At 37.5% G+C, this 17,089-nt stretch overlaps 1 protein-coding gene across 1 annotated transcript in view; it reads right to left on the reverse strand.

The window, feature by feature from the left end:
* ADGRA3 (adhesion G protein-coupled receptor A3) overlaps positions 1–17,089 on the reverse strand; it is a 51,245-nt gene that overhangs the window by 17,659 nt on the left and 16,497 nt on the right. The window contains exons 4-10 of the mRNA XM_063310714.1: positions 16,686–16,757; positions 14,562–14,633; positions 14,050–14,210; positions 12,366–12,579; positions 11,597–11,761; positions 6,353–6,554; positions 5,330–5,479 (exon numbers count right to left, since the gene is read on the reverse strand). Of these exons, the coding sequence (XP_063166784.1) occupies positions 5,330–5,479; positions 6,353–6,554; positions 11,597–11,761; positions 12,366–12,579; positions 14,050–14,210; positions 14,562–14,633; positions 16,686–16,757 (1,036 nt within the window). The remainder of the gene's footprint in view (positions 1–5,329; positions 5,480–6,352; positions 6,555–11,596; positions 11,762–12,365; positions 12,580–14,049; positions 14,211–14,561; positions 14,634–16,685; positions 16,758–17,089) is intronic.

The raw sequence follows: 17,089 nt of genomic DNA on the forward strand, positions 1-17,089 counted from the left end.
AGTTTGTTAATTACATTTTACCCCATTCTCCATTCAAGAAACTCGATATATTGTTTCTTGATCCTCACTTTACATATATATTATCATTCATTCAAATCCACAAATTAGAAAGGGCAAACATTCCCTTGGGTCTGAACTTAACCCTTGGTAATATCACATGTTCTATTTATACCTTTTATCTATTTTTGTCCTATGCGCAATTTCATTTTTAATGGCGGTGCTTTAGCTTCTCTTCTTTTTCATACTCATATTTTGTTCTCATAGCTTTCCTAGCCCTCAAACCCCAATCAATTCTTCAGCACTAGTTTTGCAACAGATTAGAAAATACTTTCCCCACCAATGGAATCTAATTCTTAATAATAGTTGGTTATAATTGTCTATTTAAATAATATCCTAAACTAAAAGCTTTTGGTACACTCCTATTAAAAATGCATAAGTAGGCCTTTCCAAAAGCCTAACAAAAATGCAAACAAAAATTGTGTTTGCAAAAATAGAAATCAAGGTAATCGAATTACGTTGGCTTTTTTAATTAAAAAAGGAGACAATGGGAAAAGTTAAAAGGCTATTCTCTTGCTATGGAGATCAATATTCAAATATGTATTAGAGTCTAGTGAAATCTGACAAGATGATTTTTTTTCAGGATGCTCCATAAACCCATGTGATTATTTCATAGAGGAGAATAAGGTGTCAAGCATTAACATTTGCCCGAGCAAAATGTTTACCCTTCAAGCGCCTGACTGACTGATTTTCTCTCCACCTCTTAAGCAGAGGAGTTTAGAGCAGGGGAAAGGGGGATTTCAAATAAAAGCAGCACAATAAAATTAACAATGCTTAAAACAATGAATTTGTTCATTATTGCATATTCAGTTTTCTGTATTTTCTGAGAGAGGAACACCAAGGAAATTAACAGGCAGTCTTAAAGTAGTCGGGCTGGTCCTGTGGCTTAGGTGAACAGGTGTGTCTTCAGTTATTTTCTGAAAGAAGACAGCATAGGACCAGACAGACCGCTCTCAGAAGTGCAACTACTGTTAAGGCTTTCAACTTAGTCAGCATGAAAGATCACGGCACAATCTGCATTTGATCCCACTGTAAAAGGAAGGGAGCCCATGCAGGAAAAGGCTACTCTCTTCACTGCAACCCAACAGCATCTCCCTGAAGGAGGGGATGGGGCATGAAAAGTTGTTAGGGGCTGAAAGTTCATGGCACAGAAAGCCAGAGATGTCTTAGCAATCGAAGAGTCACATTCCTTAAGACTCCGCATTTCAGTACCAAACCAAATCTAAACTGGAAAACGGCAAATTTACTCCATCCTTGGTTACCTGGGCTTATCCAGGCCCTATGGGCTCAAGTACTCTGTCTGGAGTCAGTACTGAGTTCTGTGGCGCACTTTCCCCCCACAACCTTATTTGAGTGTCATGAGGAACAATCTATTTTCTCCTGGAGGCAAACACTCCTTCCCTCCCCACTAATGTATCACATTAACAATGGATTGATGTTGAGCAAACAAGTTGTTCAGGAAATTTTACCAAGAATTATGCCCGCATCCTCTGGCCTTTAAAACTGCCTATCATCCCACAAATTCTGATCAATACTGCACCGAGTATTTCCCTAGTCTGAACTGGGCGATGCAAGCTGTAACCGGTATGTTTCTGTACTGCGAAAAATGCTTTTGAAGATCTCCCTATCAAAATCTCCTACTAGAACAGGAAAAAAAAAAATCTCCACTAGTCTTCCAGCTGGTTTTGTTCTTCTGTTTTAATGTAGTCCAGAGATGCACAAACTGAGGGAATCTATCCTTTGAAAGAATTAGTGAATGAAGCCAGAATTAAATTTAAAATTTAAATTTAATTCAGAAAGCAGTGAATACGGTTATTCTCCAGTTATGTATTTAACAATTATCATCTTCCATCACATTAAAATACATAATTTGCCAAGTTTCTTTTGAAGATCTCTGAGTGCCAGGGATTTTACACTTCTGGTATAGGACAAAATATTCAAGAATCGTATCAACTATCCAGGTCATATTCCAGTGAGTGACCAGGACTTCAACAGGACTGGTCAATATATTAGGCAAAAAAAATAAAAATAAAAGTATCATCAGCAAAACAACTAACAGAATCTGAGCCTGGTTCCTAAGATTTTCATAACAAAGCATAACATAGCATGTCCCAATTATCTAAGAATACATCATTATCTTTTGTATTGTATAGTTTTACTGCAGAAAACATCAGTGTTGTAACTCTGAATGCTATTGCAACAAAAGAGTGGGAAGCTGGGAAAGCTTGTAGAAAACATCAGTGTTGCAACTCTGAATGCTATTGCAACAAGAGTGGGAAGCTGGGGTAGCTTGCCATGCAGGTTTAAAGATACAGATTTCAAGAAAAGTACTCAGTTACAGCTATTCATTCATTTTTATTTTCACTTCCATATAAACTGCTTATTATGGTGTAACAAATATTAAACATTAAGAATCAGTAGACTTAATTTTTTTATAGCTCAGAAAAGTTTCACTAAACCAGATTAAAATGTATTACAGACTACCCCTTTTAAAGTACCATGAAAAACATTGCTCTTGAATTTCCTTCTATTATTGTTATAGTGTTGTTGCTGTTTATTCGTTTAGTCACTTCCGACTCTTTGTGATTTCATGGACCAACCCACGCCAGAGTTTCCTGTCAGTCGTCAACACCCCCAGGGACGAGTCCGTCACCTCTAGAATATCATCCATCCATCTTGCCCTTGGTCGGCCCCTCTTCCTTTTGCCTTCCACTCTCCCTAGCATCAGCATCTTCTCCAGGGTGTCCTGTCTTCTCATTATGTGGCCAAAGTATTTCAGTTTTGCCTTTAATATCGTTCCCTCAAGTGAGCAGTCTGGCTTTATTTCCTGCAGTATGGACTGGTTTGATCTTCTGGCAGTCCAAGGCACTCTCAGAATTCTCCTCCAACACCACAGTTCAAAAGCATCTATCTTCCTTCTCTCAGCCTTCCTTATGGTCCAGCTCTCGCAGCCAAATGTTACTACAGGGAACACCATTGCTTTAACTATGCGGGCCTTTGTTGTCAGTGTGATGTCTCTGCTCTTGACTATTTTATCGAGATTTGTCATTGCTCTTCTCCCAAGGATTAAGTGTCTTCTGATTTCCTGACTGCAGTCAGCATCTGCAGTAATCTTCGCACCTAGGAATACAAAGTCTTTCACTGCTTCTACATTTTCTCCCTCTATTTGCCAGTTATCAATCAAGCTGGTTGCCATAATCTTGGTTTTTTTGAGGTTTAGCTGCAAGCCAGCTTTTGCACTTTCTTCTTTCACCTTCATCATAAGGCTCCTCAGTTCCTCTTCGCTTTCAGCCATCAAAGTGGTATCATCTGCATATCTGAGATTGTTAATGTTTCTTCCAGTGATTTTAACTCCAGCCTTGGATTCCTCAAGCCCAGCTTGTCGCATGATGTGTTCTGCATACAAGTTGAATAGGTAGGGTGAGAGTATACAGCCCTGCCATACTCCTTTCCCAATCTTAAACCAGTCTGTTGTTCCGTGGTCTGTTCTTACTGTTGCTACTTGGTCGTTATACAGATTCCTCAGGAGGCAGACAAGATGACTTGGTATCCCCATACCACTAAGAACTTGCCACAATTTGTTGTGGTCCACACAGTCAAAGGCTTTAGAATAGTCAATAAAACAGAAATAGATGTTTTTCTGAAACTCCCTGGCTTTTTCCATTATCCAGCGGATATTGGCAATTTGGTCCTGAGTTCCTCTGCCTTTTCTAAACCCAGCTTGTACATCTAGCAATTCTCACTCCATAAATTGCTGAAGTCTACCTTGCAGGATCTTGAGCATTACCTTACTGGCATCTGAAATGAGTGCCACTGTTTGATAGTTAGAACATTCTTTAGTGTTCCCTTTTTTTGATATGGGGATTTAAGTTGATTTTTTCCAGTCTGATGGCCATTCTTGTGTTTTCCAAATTTGCTGGCATATAGCATGCATTACCTTGACAGCATCATCTTGCAAGATTTTGAACAGTTCAGCTGGGATGCTGTCGTCTCCTGCTGCCTTGTTATTAGCAATGCTTCTTAAGGCCCATTCAACCTCACTCTTCAGGATGTCTGGCTCTAGCTCACCGACCACACCGTCAAAGCTATCCCCGATATTGTTATCCTTCCTATACAGGTCTTCTGTATATTCTTGCCACCTTTTCTTGATCTCTTTCTTCTTCTGTTAGGTCCTTGCCACCTTTGTTTTTGATCATACCCATTTTTCCCTAGAATTTACCTCCAATATTTCTAATTTTCTGGAAGAGGTCTCTTGTCCTTCCTATTCTATTGTCTTCTTCCACTTCCACGCATTGCTTGTTTAAAAATAATTCCTTATCTCTTCTGGCTAACCTCTGGAATTTTGCGTTTAATTGGGCATAATTCCCCCTATCACTGTTGCCTTTTGCTTTCCTTCTTTCTTGGGCTACTTCTAGTGTCTCAGCAGACAGCCATTTTGCCTTCTTGGTTTTCTCTTTCTTTGGGATGTATTTTTATTTTGTATTTTGTATATGTACTTTATTCGGCTGCTAGCCATCCTTTCGGCTTTGAGCTAGCTGCGTCATCACGTCTGGGGCTAGTTGAACTCATCCTCTGTTCCTCCCCAGTAGCATTTTGACCATCTTCCGACCTGTGGGTCTCATCTTCCGATGGTATACCGACATATCTCTGGTTGTACTGATCCATTTAGTTTTCATGGCAAGGATACTGGGGTGGGTTGCCATTACCTTCCCCAGGGATCGCATTTAGTCTGACCTCTCTGTCATGACCTTCCCGTCTTGGGTGGCCCTTCACGGTTTAGCTCATGGCATCATTGAGGTGCTCAAGCTCCAGCACCACGACAAGGTAACGATCCTTTGCTGAAGGTTATAGTGTTAACTACTGTCAAAACAGTAGCAAGCTAGTGTTCAAGTGTGACAGTCTGGACTTCATAAATCAGAGCAGGAAAAATATCGACCTTATTGCAATAAATTATCCAGTCACACATACCATCACACATTTCAGATCACATTAAAACCTACTTGTATAAATATGGAATTGTAGCACTACTGATCTTCCCCATATAACTTTTAAGAAAGGAATTTGGTCCTTTGAATTTTTAAGGCTCTTTTAGTATGATTATATTTGTTAAGGACCAGTTGTTTTGAACATTCATACATGCCAATGTGGGAAGGCTGACTTTTAAATGTTATTGGATAACAAGAAAATATAAATGGCTTGAAGATTATTTGATAGCAGAGCTTACCTTTGCTGAAAAACTTTTTAAAATACGTCTAGTACTAAAAATAATTACCTCTTTGTATTTCTCGGCAAATCTTCCAAATTTTTCTATCATTTCAGCCACAAAAATAACATCCATTTTGTCAGAAAAGTTTGCTGCTTCTACAGTGTATGCCAATAACTGTCGGGCTGTGGCTACAGCATTGGTGAGATTCAGAGGCATCTGCATGAAACACAACATGCTGCATTAAAGTCCATGCAACCACGCACAACAAAACTCATTCAAGGAATTAGAAATAGACTCGAAACATACAGGCAAGCGCTCATTAACTTCATGAAGTTAGCCGGACTCTGCAGTAATAAAAATAGAGTGCAGTTTTGATTTCATAAAATTCAGAAACTTTTCAACTCCTATGCCATTAATCATGAAGTGGCCTAAAACCAACTTCACTGGGAAATGAATAAAAGGAAGGAACCCTAAAGATAACACTAAACAGTTGCTTCTCTTTCAGTTGCAGTATCCTCTCGTCATACACCTAAGAAACATTCAGAGATGCTAGCTCCTGGCACCTATTTATTTGATCTTAAGCGTGTCGATCTTTGGTATACTTACTGGAAATAAATGTGAGCTGCTTTGATGTCTTTGATTAAAGAGAAGGATGTAAAGCTGCTAAATAAACTAGTGACATGCTAAGCAAGATTACCTGACCTTCAGAAGCAGATCTTACTATGGATACTAAGACATAAGAAGGAAATAAGCTGAATGAACTGACAGCTTCCATCTTTTGCAGGAAGTTTTTATGTTACATAGAATACTTCATGTATGAAACAAACAAAACATATTTTCTGCGACTTCATAAAACAGCCTTTTAGCAAAAAACCAGCAGCAGTCAAAAATTCAGTGCAATGATCAGCAGGTGTTTCTGCTCATTAATTCTCTATTCAAGGAGACACAAAGATTACTTTGGGTATACGTAAATGGCAATATGGATCTTGGATCTTTTGAATTATAAATGCATTCCTAAAGACATTAGTATTAAAAGCCTTCTGAAGTGAACAGTCTCACAAAATATTACTGGGAAGGAGCATGGCTCACCTGATTAAACATATACAGGACTCTAGTAGCATCATTTGCGTACTGGCAACGTGAGTAATCCTCTTCAGCCCAGAGTCCTCCCCTACTACATCTCCGCCAAGCTCTCTTCTCATCCTGAGAGCTGCCCATGTAGATTCCACTGCCAGTGGAGTATCGCGTGCACAGCAGGTATGCAGTGATGCCTGCCAAAGTTCTGGGCCACCTAAAGGTTGGAAAGCAAATGGGTACATACATTTACACAGCTACATGAGAAGAGGAGGAGGAGAAGGAACAATAAAGGATACCAGGGGAAGTATGAACCACACAACAGAATGAGAGAAAATTCAGATTTGTCTTCAGTATTTGTCAGAAGCATTTTAGCCTCTGAATACGATTGTTCGGGCTTCTTCTCAAGATACCTATTCAGCAAAACAACAGATACTAGTACTGAAATAGTTACATGCATGTTCCCAAAGGAATATGGGGAAAGACATATGTACACTTTAGAATATTCATCTTCTGGAGGAAAAGGTGGGATATTAATATACATTTTTGAAAAAAAGTAATATACATTTAATTTACATTTTTTTTAAAAAAGTAAAACAATCCAACACCATGTCTCTATCAGACAATGTTGGAGGTGGCCCTCAGTTAGTATGCAGCTCCCCGTGTCCCATGTTGTCCAAGACAGAGACAGAGGAAGAAATGGAATGGATAGCCACCACTGATGGAAGGCGGGGAACAGAAGCTGGGCCAAAGTGGTTCTCCAGTAAGGTAGGTTCAACCCAGGGTATGTATTTCTCTTATCTGTTAGTTCTCAACACCTGTTAAACTTTTCTGATAGCAGAAAGCGGGATATATACAGTATTGTGCAAAAGTTTTAGGCAGGTGTGAAAAAATGCTGTAGAGTAAGAATGATTTCAAAAGTATATATTGTAATTGTTTATGTTTATCAATTTACAAAATGCAAAGTGAGCGAACAGAAGAGAAATCTAAATCAAATCAGTATTTGGTGTGACTACCCAAAGTTTTGATTTGGGACAACTATCTAATTTATGGGACAGAGGGAAGATGTTCTGAGCACAAGTAAAGGTAACATTCTCTGGCTAAGTAAGATTCTCTGTATTTTAATAAAAACTTTTTTTAACTAAAAAAATTATCACATTGAAAATTTTTAAAATTGTACTGTTTTCTTGAAACTAAGCAGATTTTTGAGACTTTTTGTTGTTTATGAAACTTTTTATTTTATTCCTCTGTACCATATGCTGTTACTTAAAGAATGTGACGTCAGGCCATATAAATTATCTGAAAAGTATAAAGGTATTCCAAATGTATGTTGGAAATGCGAATAATACAAAGGGACATTCTATCATGCTTGGTGAACATGTAAAGAAGCTAAAAAAATCTGGATTCAAATATACACATTGATACAGAGGATTTTAAAGATTAATATTCAATTGAAGCCAGAATTTCTCCTTCTAGGACTGATGGATACACAGTTACAAAAGAGTCATGGAAGATTATTCCAATATGTAATTACTGTGGCAAGACTATTATATGCACAAAGATGGAAAGAATTGGCACTGCCCACCATGGAGGAATACCATAAAGGCAGGAATGGTTGGTGAAATTGACAGAACTTGCTGAGATGGACAAACTGACTTCTTAAACAAGAAAAAGGTCATTACTGACGCTCCTCTATTACTGGAAACTCCATATGGGCTTTTAATGTTATGTATTTATTAATTTGTATTTATTTATCAAATTTTTATCACCACCCATCTCCCCCCAAAGGAGGGACTCTGGGCAGTAACTTACAGTTTTGATTATTAGAAAGAATAGGTAAAAGAAAGAAGGGAATTCTGATGTAACCTTAGAGAGATTTGATTAGGACTGTATTTTTCATTAAAGGTTTCAATGAGCCTTGGAAGATTTAGAAAATGTACACAATAAAAAACTGAAATCTATTTGCATGCTGTTCATATCTGACTTTCAATTAGTTGATACTTCTTCTATCTCCTGTGAATTATTTAAGGTCTAAATTTAATCTCACTTTTTGTAAGCAACTTATAAATAGAGTGAAACTTATAAATAGAGCAACTTACAAGAGTGTAAGTTTTTGAAGCAGATTCCGCATATCACTTTTAAAGAGTTAATGGTTGGAACAGAGTTAATGGTTGAAACAGAACACATTGATGCCTATATTTTGTTACTTGTATTGAAAATCTAATAGTCCTAATGTAATATTGATTTATTTTTCTGTAACTTTACGGACTGATTAAATGCAATCAATATTGATAATTTTAAAAGCCAGCAAGGCCAACCAACTGATTATGGGGGTGGAATGCCTTCTGCTTTCTCTATAGGGGAAGGTATCACACAATATGAGGAAAGGCAAAGCACCTGATTAGCTTATGAAATTTACCAACAATGGAGTATTAAGTATATCTGTATACTGCCTTTCTCAAACAGAAAGCATTTAATGTGCCTCCCACCACACAATAAAAAAATTTGAAAAACATTAAATATGTAGCATATATGGGGGGGGGGGTAGAGAAACGATATAAGAAAGACACAGAAAATCAAGAGCATCAGGGACTTGCGCAAGCAAAACCAAAAAGATTTAAACATGAAACAAGCCAAAGCCGAAGCCCGGCCACAGCAAGCACATTCAATAACCTAGTTGCAGCAGAGAATGTACTGTCACGCATTGCCCCCGGTAGCGTATGTCGTCAAGATACAGGCTAAGAAGATTATGCTTCGAAGGGTTAAACTTATGCAGTTATTAGCCACAGACAGAAAAACACAGACCTTTCATGCTTAGGGGGTCTGTAGTTTTAAATAACTATTATGATATGCACAACCCACAGGAGAGAAGTACTGCCCTCGTGGGTTAGACTGTTAGCTTTCTGGTTGGTCTGGGCATTCATGGAAACAGCTAGATGAAAAAACTAGATGGACCTTTGATCTGATTCAAAAGGATTCCTAGGTTCTTTCTCATGTTCAGAAAGATAGAGAGGGAGGTAAATAGCTCGGATATATTACACTATATTTTACCTTTGTGAAAATGAACTTTGTTGGTCCATTATGGGAAAAAAAAGTATATGTGTGTAAGTGCACACAGAGAGATAGCAGTATGCAGGTGTAGAAAACGGTTTTGCTGAGAAAATCTTGAGACAGTCTTTCAAAACCAAAGGTACAAACTGTGTATTGCAAAATATAATTGTGAAGGTGTTAAGACTAGGAGTTCCAATTCACCTGGAATTGGAGTTTCCTGGGTGACTCTTGGACTCACAGGATGGGGGTGGTGGAGAAAGTATACTATGTGCCATCTGAAGTTCCAAGGAAAAATTGTGATACATGACTGTAATGAACAAAAACCCACTAAATAAACGAAAATGAAGAAAGTACATCTACTGGTATTTCTTTGCCTCAATGTATTATTCAGTAATAAAATTAAAGCAGAACAGAGTAAGAAATCTCCAGCTACGCTGTATTCCTCCAAGCCAAAAGCAATGTCCCTAAGTGCATTCAGAGCAATCTGCTCAGAATAATTTCTTTTACAAGTCAAATATTGTTTTCCAAATGGTCTCAAAAGGTGCAAAATCACTCCTGGCTAAAACTTTTTTAATATGCATTTCCAGTAAACCCACCTCTACTGAACCATCTATAAAATGATAATTCCAGAAATCATGTTTCCTTCCAATGCATTCTAGAGGGATGAAATCCTATTCATTAACAAGAAGTGCAAGTTGATTTAATAGAGAACGTTAGAAGTAAGTTTTTGGCATCTGCTTTTAAATTTACATCCAAATTGCAAGTCTAAAAATGAACAATTCACAATCACATTTAAGAAGTGATTTCATTGCTATGCATGATTTTCCATACTTGAAATGTTTTTACTTACTTTCAATCCCTGAATTCTCAGTTACAATTACTGCAATGGAGAAGGCTTTACCAGTGACAAGTCCACTAAAATCTTGTCCTCCCCCATCACAAAAACATCAATTTCTCTCAAAACACTTCTCAAATGCAACAAAACTTTCTGCTACAATTGTGGGAAGGAGGGAATGGAAATGTTGTTACGAGACCAAAGCCACAAATCTCCCTTGGGTATTGGAATTTGTTACTCAGGACACCAGATGCAGGTTTTACTGAACAGAGAGTGAGTGTTGTATATTTTGGGCATGGAAAGGTTACTCTTTGGAGAAAAAAATAATGCTGGCGGTTTTCACCCCCTTTCTTAGCCATGCACGTCTCTCATGTTACTAATACAGGGATGTGGAAGCAAACATGATAGTAAATTAATTGCAGGTTAAGAATGCTTGTGGACTTGCATGCACAACTCTCTTACTGAACCTCTGGTTCAAATAAATGAATTTTCCCCAGTATAGAATGTCTGTTTCACAAGGTATTATCTGGATTTTCCCCATGAGTGCAAAGTCTATACATGATGTCATCCTGGGTAAAGAGTTCCCACACCAGAGGACAGTGGGGTAGGATGGAATGGAAATACGGTCAAAAAGGAAACAAAATAAGTATCTATGGTCATTTTCTACACATTATCTAATCTAATACAGCTACAGAATGCCACAGACATTAAGTTTATAAAAGGAGTTACCTTACACAGAGAGCATTTAACTGTAATAGCTGGCACTTCCAAAGGTAATGTGCTGTTAGAGTGACCAGCAGCAAAAAGGTCAGAATGGGGAGAAGTGAAGAAAGAAATACAGAAACAAGATGAACGTTCACAATGCCCAACAGCAACTAATATTTCTTAGATATAAACAACAGTTGCCAAACTTACTACATCCTCTGTTGAACAAAATGTTTCCATTGTAATATACATCAGAAGTCCCAAATAACAAAATAAATCAACAAATAAAACCTACAAGTTTAAGGGATGCTCCAATATAAAACAGGAAAATTTTCCCCACGTGATCATCACCACTACTTCAGGCCACTTTTTGCACCTTAATACCACTGTATTAATTCGTGGATGCTTCCTTAAATGATTTATCGTAAGAGCTTAAGGGTAAACTGGAGCATTCTCCTTTTTATTCTCGTTATCGTAACTTGAAGAATTGGTATCAGCTTCCTGCTAAATAAAGATCCTGGCTCTGCAGTTTTTTTTTTTTAATTACCCCACAGTTCAGAACCTTGATAAGTAAGACGTATTTTATTATCAGGGAAGAGAACAAAGTTGGGTAACTCTCAAGCTAAAAAGCTATCAATGCAAGTCTCTTTACACCTATCGTCACCAACCTGAAGTCGCCTTTATTGTTCACAACCCTTTCCAGTGGGCAGTACTGTGCAGAGCTGTTCAATACCACAATGTCCACAGTTCTTGAATTATTCCCACGTCTGGAATGCACATGACATCCCCAGTTTCCGGTAGATCCAGCTTGAATATTTGAGATGGTCAGGGCACTTTGGTGATAACAAGCAAGACCAGTATTAAAAATTGTTATCAAACCATTTCTGAAAGGTAAATTATGTTAATGGCAAGAAACAATGAATTCTTCTATATTAAGACATTCAAAACTAAGCATGAGATGCTTTAACAATTAGTCAGGCATCCTACAGGGCAAGGATGGAGGATCTTGCCATACACAAGAACTATGATTCCATCCAGTAGCTTCTCCAAGCTATTGTTTAAAAAACAATCATTGAATGTACAACCACCAGAGCATAAACTTTCATGTCAGAAAACACTGCTCAAATGAGATTAAGGAAACTGTCATAATTATACAATGCAGTGGACCAGTAGATTCTATACCCTGGAAATGAAGGATTTTGCACGAAGAACAAGGAGTTCTTTTGCTTTTTACAAATATTCAGCAACTTGTTTTAGAAGATGGTTCGTGTAAATAATAGAGGTGATAGTTATGAAGCGCATCAGAGAAATGTGTTAAAGTTTCTCCAAGTCACAATTACATGCAGTCTTGTATAAACAGACATAGTGTGCATGTCTCTGTACCCATTTAATAAACAGATTAACAATATGTAGAAGAACCAGAGTTATCCCTCTCACCTTGCAATTACAGAGCAGTTACGAACCATATTTTTCTCAACAAAAATACCCTGGGATTCATCAGTTTCAACTATCTTCCCATCCTGATACCAAAGAACCTGCATGTCTTGATCAATATATGAAACCATGCAGTGGAAAGGCAGACTGTCTCCTTCAAATACAACCTGCCGATGAGAGGGGGTCATGGAGAAAGATGGCAATTCCAAGGGGGGATCTGTTTTCCATGGGGGGAAAAAAATACAAGCTATAAATGTTAGATGCACCACGACATACAAAAACACATTACAGAATATGAAATGAAAAACCATCATAAAGCTAACAGCATTAACAAAATCAAAGATTGTACAACAAAGTAAAGCAATTACTGTTTTACATCAGAAACTATATTTGGCTTCAACAGACAATTCCACGCACACACAGATAATTGCCAGTTATATCCAAAGCGCACATCTGCATGCATTGTGGTTCTTCTAATGGCTTCCCCCAACACACACACACAAATACATTATATTTCCTACTATCAACCATTTAGATGTCTGGAGATGAGGTTTCATTTAACTAAAACAGCTATCCACAAGCCACCACCTCTGAGTTCATATGAATTTACGCACATCGGGAGACGGAGAGGAAGAGACTTTTTCACCTGATTAGAACCTACAGTGTTTTACTGCATGGTCCCAAGACCATATGCTGACAAGATTGGGAGAATTTCATCTCCTTCCTCTAAGTGCAGGAACCCTTTGCTTCAAGTGGTCTTGTACAAACATGTATTTGGGTTGAATTACAATGCCCAATTTTTTAAACTTTCTGACAAAAGTATTTGGCTTTTCTACTAAAGTGTTGCTTCTAAGCAACACTTTTTTCCCCCTTTCAGTATGGATTTTCATGCTATATTTCCCCTGTCTTACAGATGAAAATGTTTGTCGTTAATCTGTGACGTACTAGTAACACTGAGTATGGTGCTGCGCTTAACAATCATCCTAGTTTCTCAGTTCCAAAAGCCCAATGAAAAAGGATCAAAAACCCACTGTGAATCTTAAAGTGAGCCATCAACTTATAAGAAGACTTCAATGTATTAAGAAAACATTTATTTATTTTGTTGTTTTGGCAAGACAGGTGGCTATACAAATAAAAGTAAATAGATTATGCTAAGACAAGAAACACTGTGACACCGTGACTATGCAAACTCTCATTCTTGCATGAACATAATCATCTTTTGTTAAATGAATGTAAATAAATTACCTGCTTCAAAACATGCCAAGTAAAAAACCGTATTTTTTTAAAGGGGCAGGTGAAATGTACTTCCTTTTTTGTAGCTAAGGAATTACCATTGTTTTGTTATATACTATGAAGTATGCATGAAATTTTTTAAAGGGCAAGAGATAAAAATAGACAGCATATGAAGAATTTTAAACATGAACTACACGTTTTACTATATTTTTGTTAAAGAGAATTTAGGCCCAGGGGATTCAGGAACAGAAATATATTCACTTTTCCAAGAAAAGTGTATTAACAAAATCAGAAAGATTTCTTTAAAATTCAATCACGGGGGCTGAGCAGCATCATAAAACTCAATGCCAAAATACCAAATCGTGAGAAAATCAGAAGATAAAGGTTTATGCTGGCAGCAACTTAAGAATACACTCATTTTAAATTTATGATCATTGGGGCATAACATTCTTACCACACGTTAGAAGCCCTTGCTTAACACTCAAAATTGGTTGAGCCTGCAGTGACTTTGGGTATGCGCATCTGGTGTCACGGACAGTTATATTTCTTTCTTGTAACCACTGTTGCATCCACAGCATATTACAATCACAAAGCAGATAATCTGTCTGAAATTCGCTGAAATAATTAAAAAGAAACAACAAAACTGAGCTTAAAATAACTGAGATCTAATATCTTTCACTGAAACATCCAGGATCAAGATTATAGCTTTACTGTAAACCGAGTTCTGAATTTAAAAAATTTTACACGCGCTTTTTTAAAAAAATGAGGCACCACTGCAGAATTTTAGTTTATTATATTTTTGTACAAAGTTAGGACAATTGAAAATAATATGAAATGATTCATATGTTTACACTATTTAATCACCGCTAAGTGTCTTGGGATCACAAAGAAACCTCATAAACAAATTACAGTATTTAGGGAAGAATTAGATTCTGCCCACCAAATAACTCATACATTTGTACTTACAGAGCTTTTAATGAAGTTAGATGATCAAAGGTTCCTTGGGCAAGCAATGAAAATAAATTTCCTGAAAGATTTCTAGGAAATGTGGAAACACAAACATTTTAGAGATCTCCAAGTGGGCTTGCAAATGTTGCAACACAGAGTTCTCCATTCACATCATCTCCCATATGCATTCCAGAGTTTGTTTCATTTCTCTACCCCCAAGGGCCAAGAGTATCCCATACATGGGATTTATAATGAGTTCTGACTGGACTCTTAGGGGTCTCTTTATGAATTTTTTTTCTGGTACTTCTGAAAATCTTGGGATTCCCCAAGCCATTAATGCCTATATCTTGACTGTACGTGATGCTGTTTGGGGTAGTTAAGAACTGGCACTCTGAATTGAGGTATTAGGATTACTCCCAATAGTTATGCTACTCTATTCTTACTTCATTATGGAAAATCTGTAGGGCCATAAGCATATCAGGATGTATGTAGCACATGTATGTCAAAAACCCAAAGCATATATGTATTTTCTGTTTCTCACAGTATACTTTAAAGCAAAAGTGACTGAAAAATCAAGTAATGTTTCCACAAACTCTGACAACACAGAAAGACATGCAAGATATATTTATGTACATTCTACACTCCCTTCCCAACAGTTAATAAGCTAATTTGTACTATAGCTGTAACAAGGTGGTGTCAACCCATCACCTCAGCTTGTCTGAACACATCGTTTAGTGCCTGATGATTAAATAACAGCTTAAAAAACAGCATACCAACATATAATGTACTAATTCACAGAAAATATGTGGAAGGGGAAAGCAAGAACTGCAGCGCAGGTAACAAGAAGTTTAGTAAGAACCATCAATGCGAAGCAGATACAGAGTATGTAGAACTTGGTAGTTAATGAAAAAAGGAATAAAAAATTCCTACTAGTAATGTAGGAAAAAACACTGGAAAATACATGGGATTGTCATAAATGAATTCCTCCAATTTGGAAATCCCTATGTTTTTATGAACAGAGCTCAAAACCTTTCTAAATTTTACCTCATAGAATAAATGCTTCACACCAAATCAATTCTGCAGCATTCTATATTTTGGCAAACTTAAGTTAACAGCAGCTAAATCTACTGCCAAGGTGTTTGCTTAATATGAATTCTGATAGCGTCACCCAAGATTTTTCCAAAAGGATTTGAAAATGTTAGCAAAGTACACACCATGGAGACCACTTTAAGCCAGGTGAATATTCTGCCTCCAGAAAATAAGTTGCATAACAAATGGCCAAATTGCTGTGCGAGGGAGGAAGCTTACAGGGAGGAGGAGATGCTATTTATGTCATACATCAGCCACCAAACAATTTCCACCATACAAGCCCAGCTCTGTGTTCCCAAAATTATCTCCCTCAATATAATTACACCGAAACCTCAACTTAACAGCCATCTATTTAGTTGACTTGAACTGCAACCAACCAAATTTACATTGAAATTTCACCCCCCAAATAGTGGACAAGTTCATTTATTCTGAAGTCTGCCTGGACAAGTATCAGCTCTGCACATGCATTATCCTTTTTCCTTCTGGGCAGTCCTCAAACGTTGTCTGCATTCTTCCTTTTGAATTTGGTCGTGTGGTCACGCGATCACCATTTGTCACCTTCCCAGCCGGCTTCTCACAACCAAAGGCAATGGGGAAGCCAGCAGGGAAGGTCACAAGTTGCGGCCACGTGATATCTCACTTACCGACTGCAGCAAAAAAGATTGTAAAATCAGGTGAGGTCATGTGATGCCTCACTTAATGACCACTGCCATTTAAAGGCAAGTTTTCCAGTCCCTATTGTGGTCATAAGTGAAGGACTACCTGTAGGTAACTTCTCTTTTTACACACACGTACTTTTTCATCCTTTTCCACCTTTTTATTTAACAAACATTTTCCTTCTCATTATGAGGCACATTAAACTGGGGCTTCACTATAAAATATTCCTTCCAAAGTTCTTCCTATAAGACTTTTTAAATACCCCCATTAGTCCAAAAACAATATAAGCACCCAATAATGTACAACTATGCCAGCTGCATGATACTGAATGCCAGTTTACAACTGAAGAAAATATACATATTTTATGAATAACAAATACATCAAAATAACACTTACAATCTAATGAGATTTGTTAATCCTTTAAAAATATCTGCATTCAGACATCCTATTTGGTTATTTGTTAAATCTCTGTTAAAAAAGGGAAAAGATATAAAAACTGCTACATAAACAATATATATCGTTATCAAAATCATCAGTACAGATTCAGTAAAACTCAGCCTTATGCAACCTCATTTACTGCTCTTTCCACCCCACCCCCATCCTCTCTGCACTGTGACATTGGTTCCAGAGGGACTCTGTCCAGGGCAGAAGGTTATTGATAACTACAGTCACTGGAGAACTGAAACAGGATGCTACTTGTGCACAGCTCTGGACAACCTACTAAAGGCAGTAGGACCACACATCTATACTGCATACTGATAAGGTAATTCAGCAACCAGAAGTAAGGCACCAGGTCAAGA

Source organism: Candoia aspera, chromosome 8, assembly GCF_035149785.1.
Source record: "Candoia aspera isolate rCanAsp1 chromosome 8, rCanAsp1.hap2, whole genome shotgun sequence".
Taxonomy (NCBI): Eukaryota; Metazoa; Chordata; class Lepidosauria; order Squamata; family Boidae; genus Candoia; species Candoia aspera.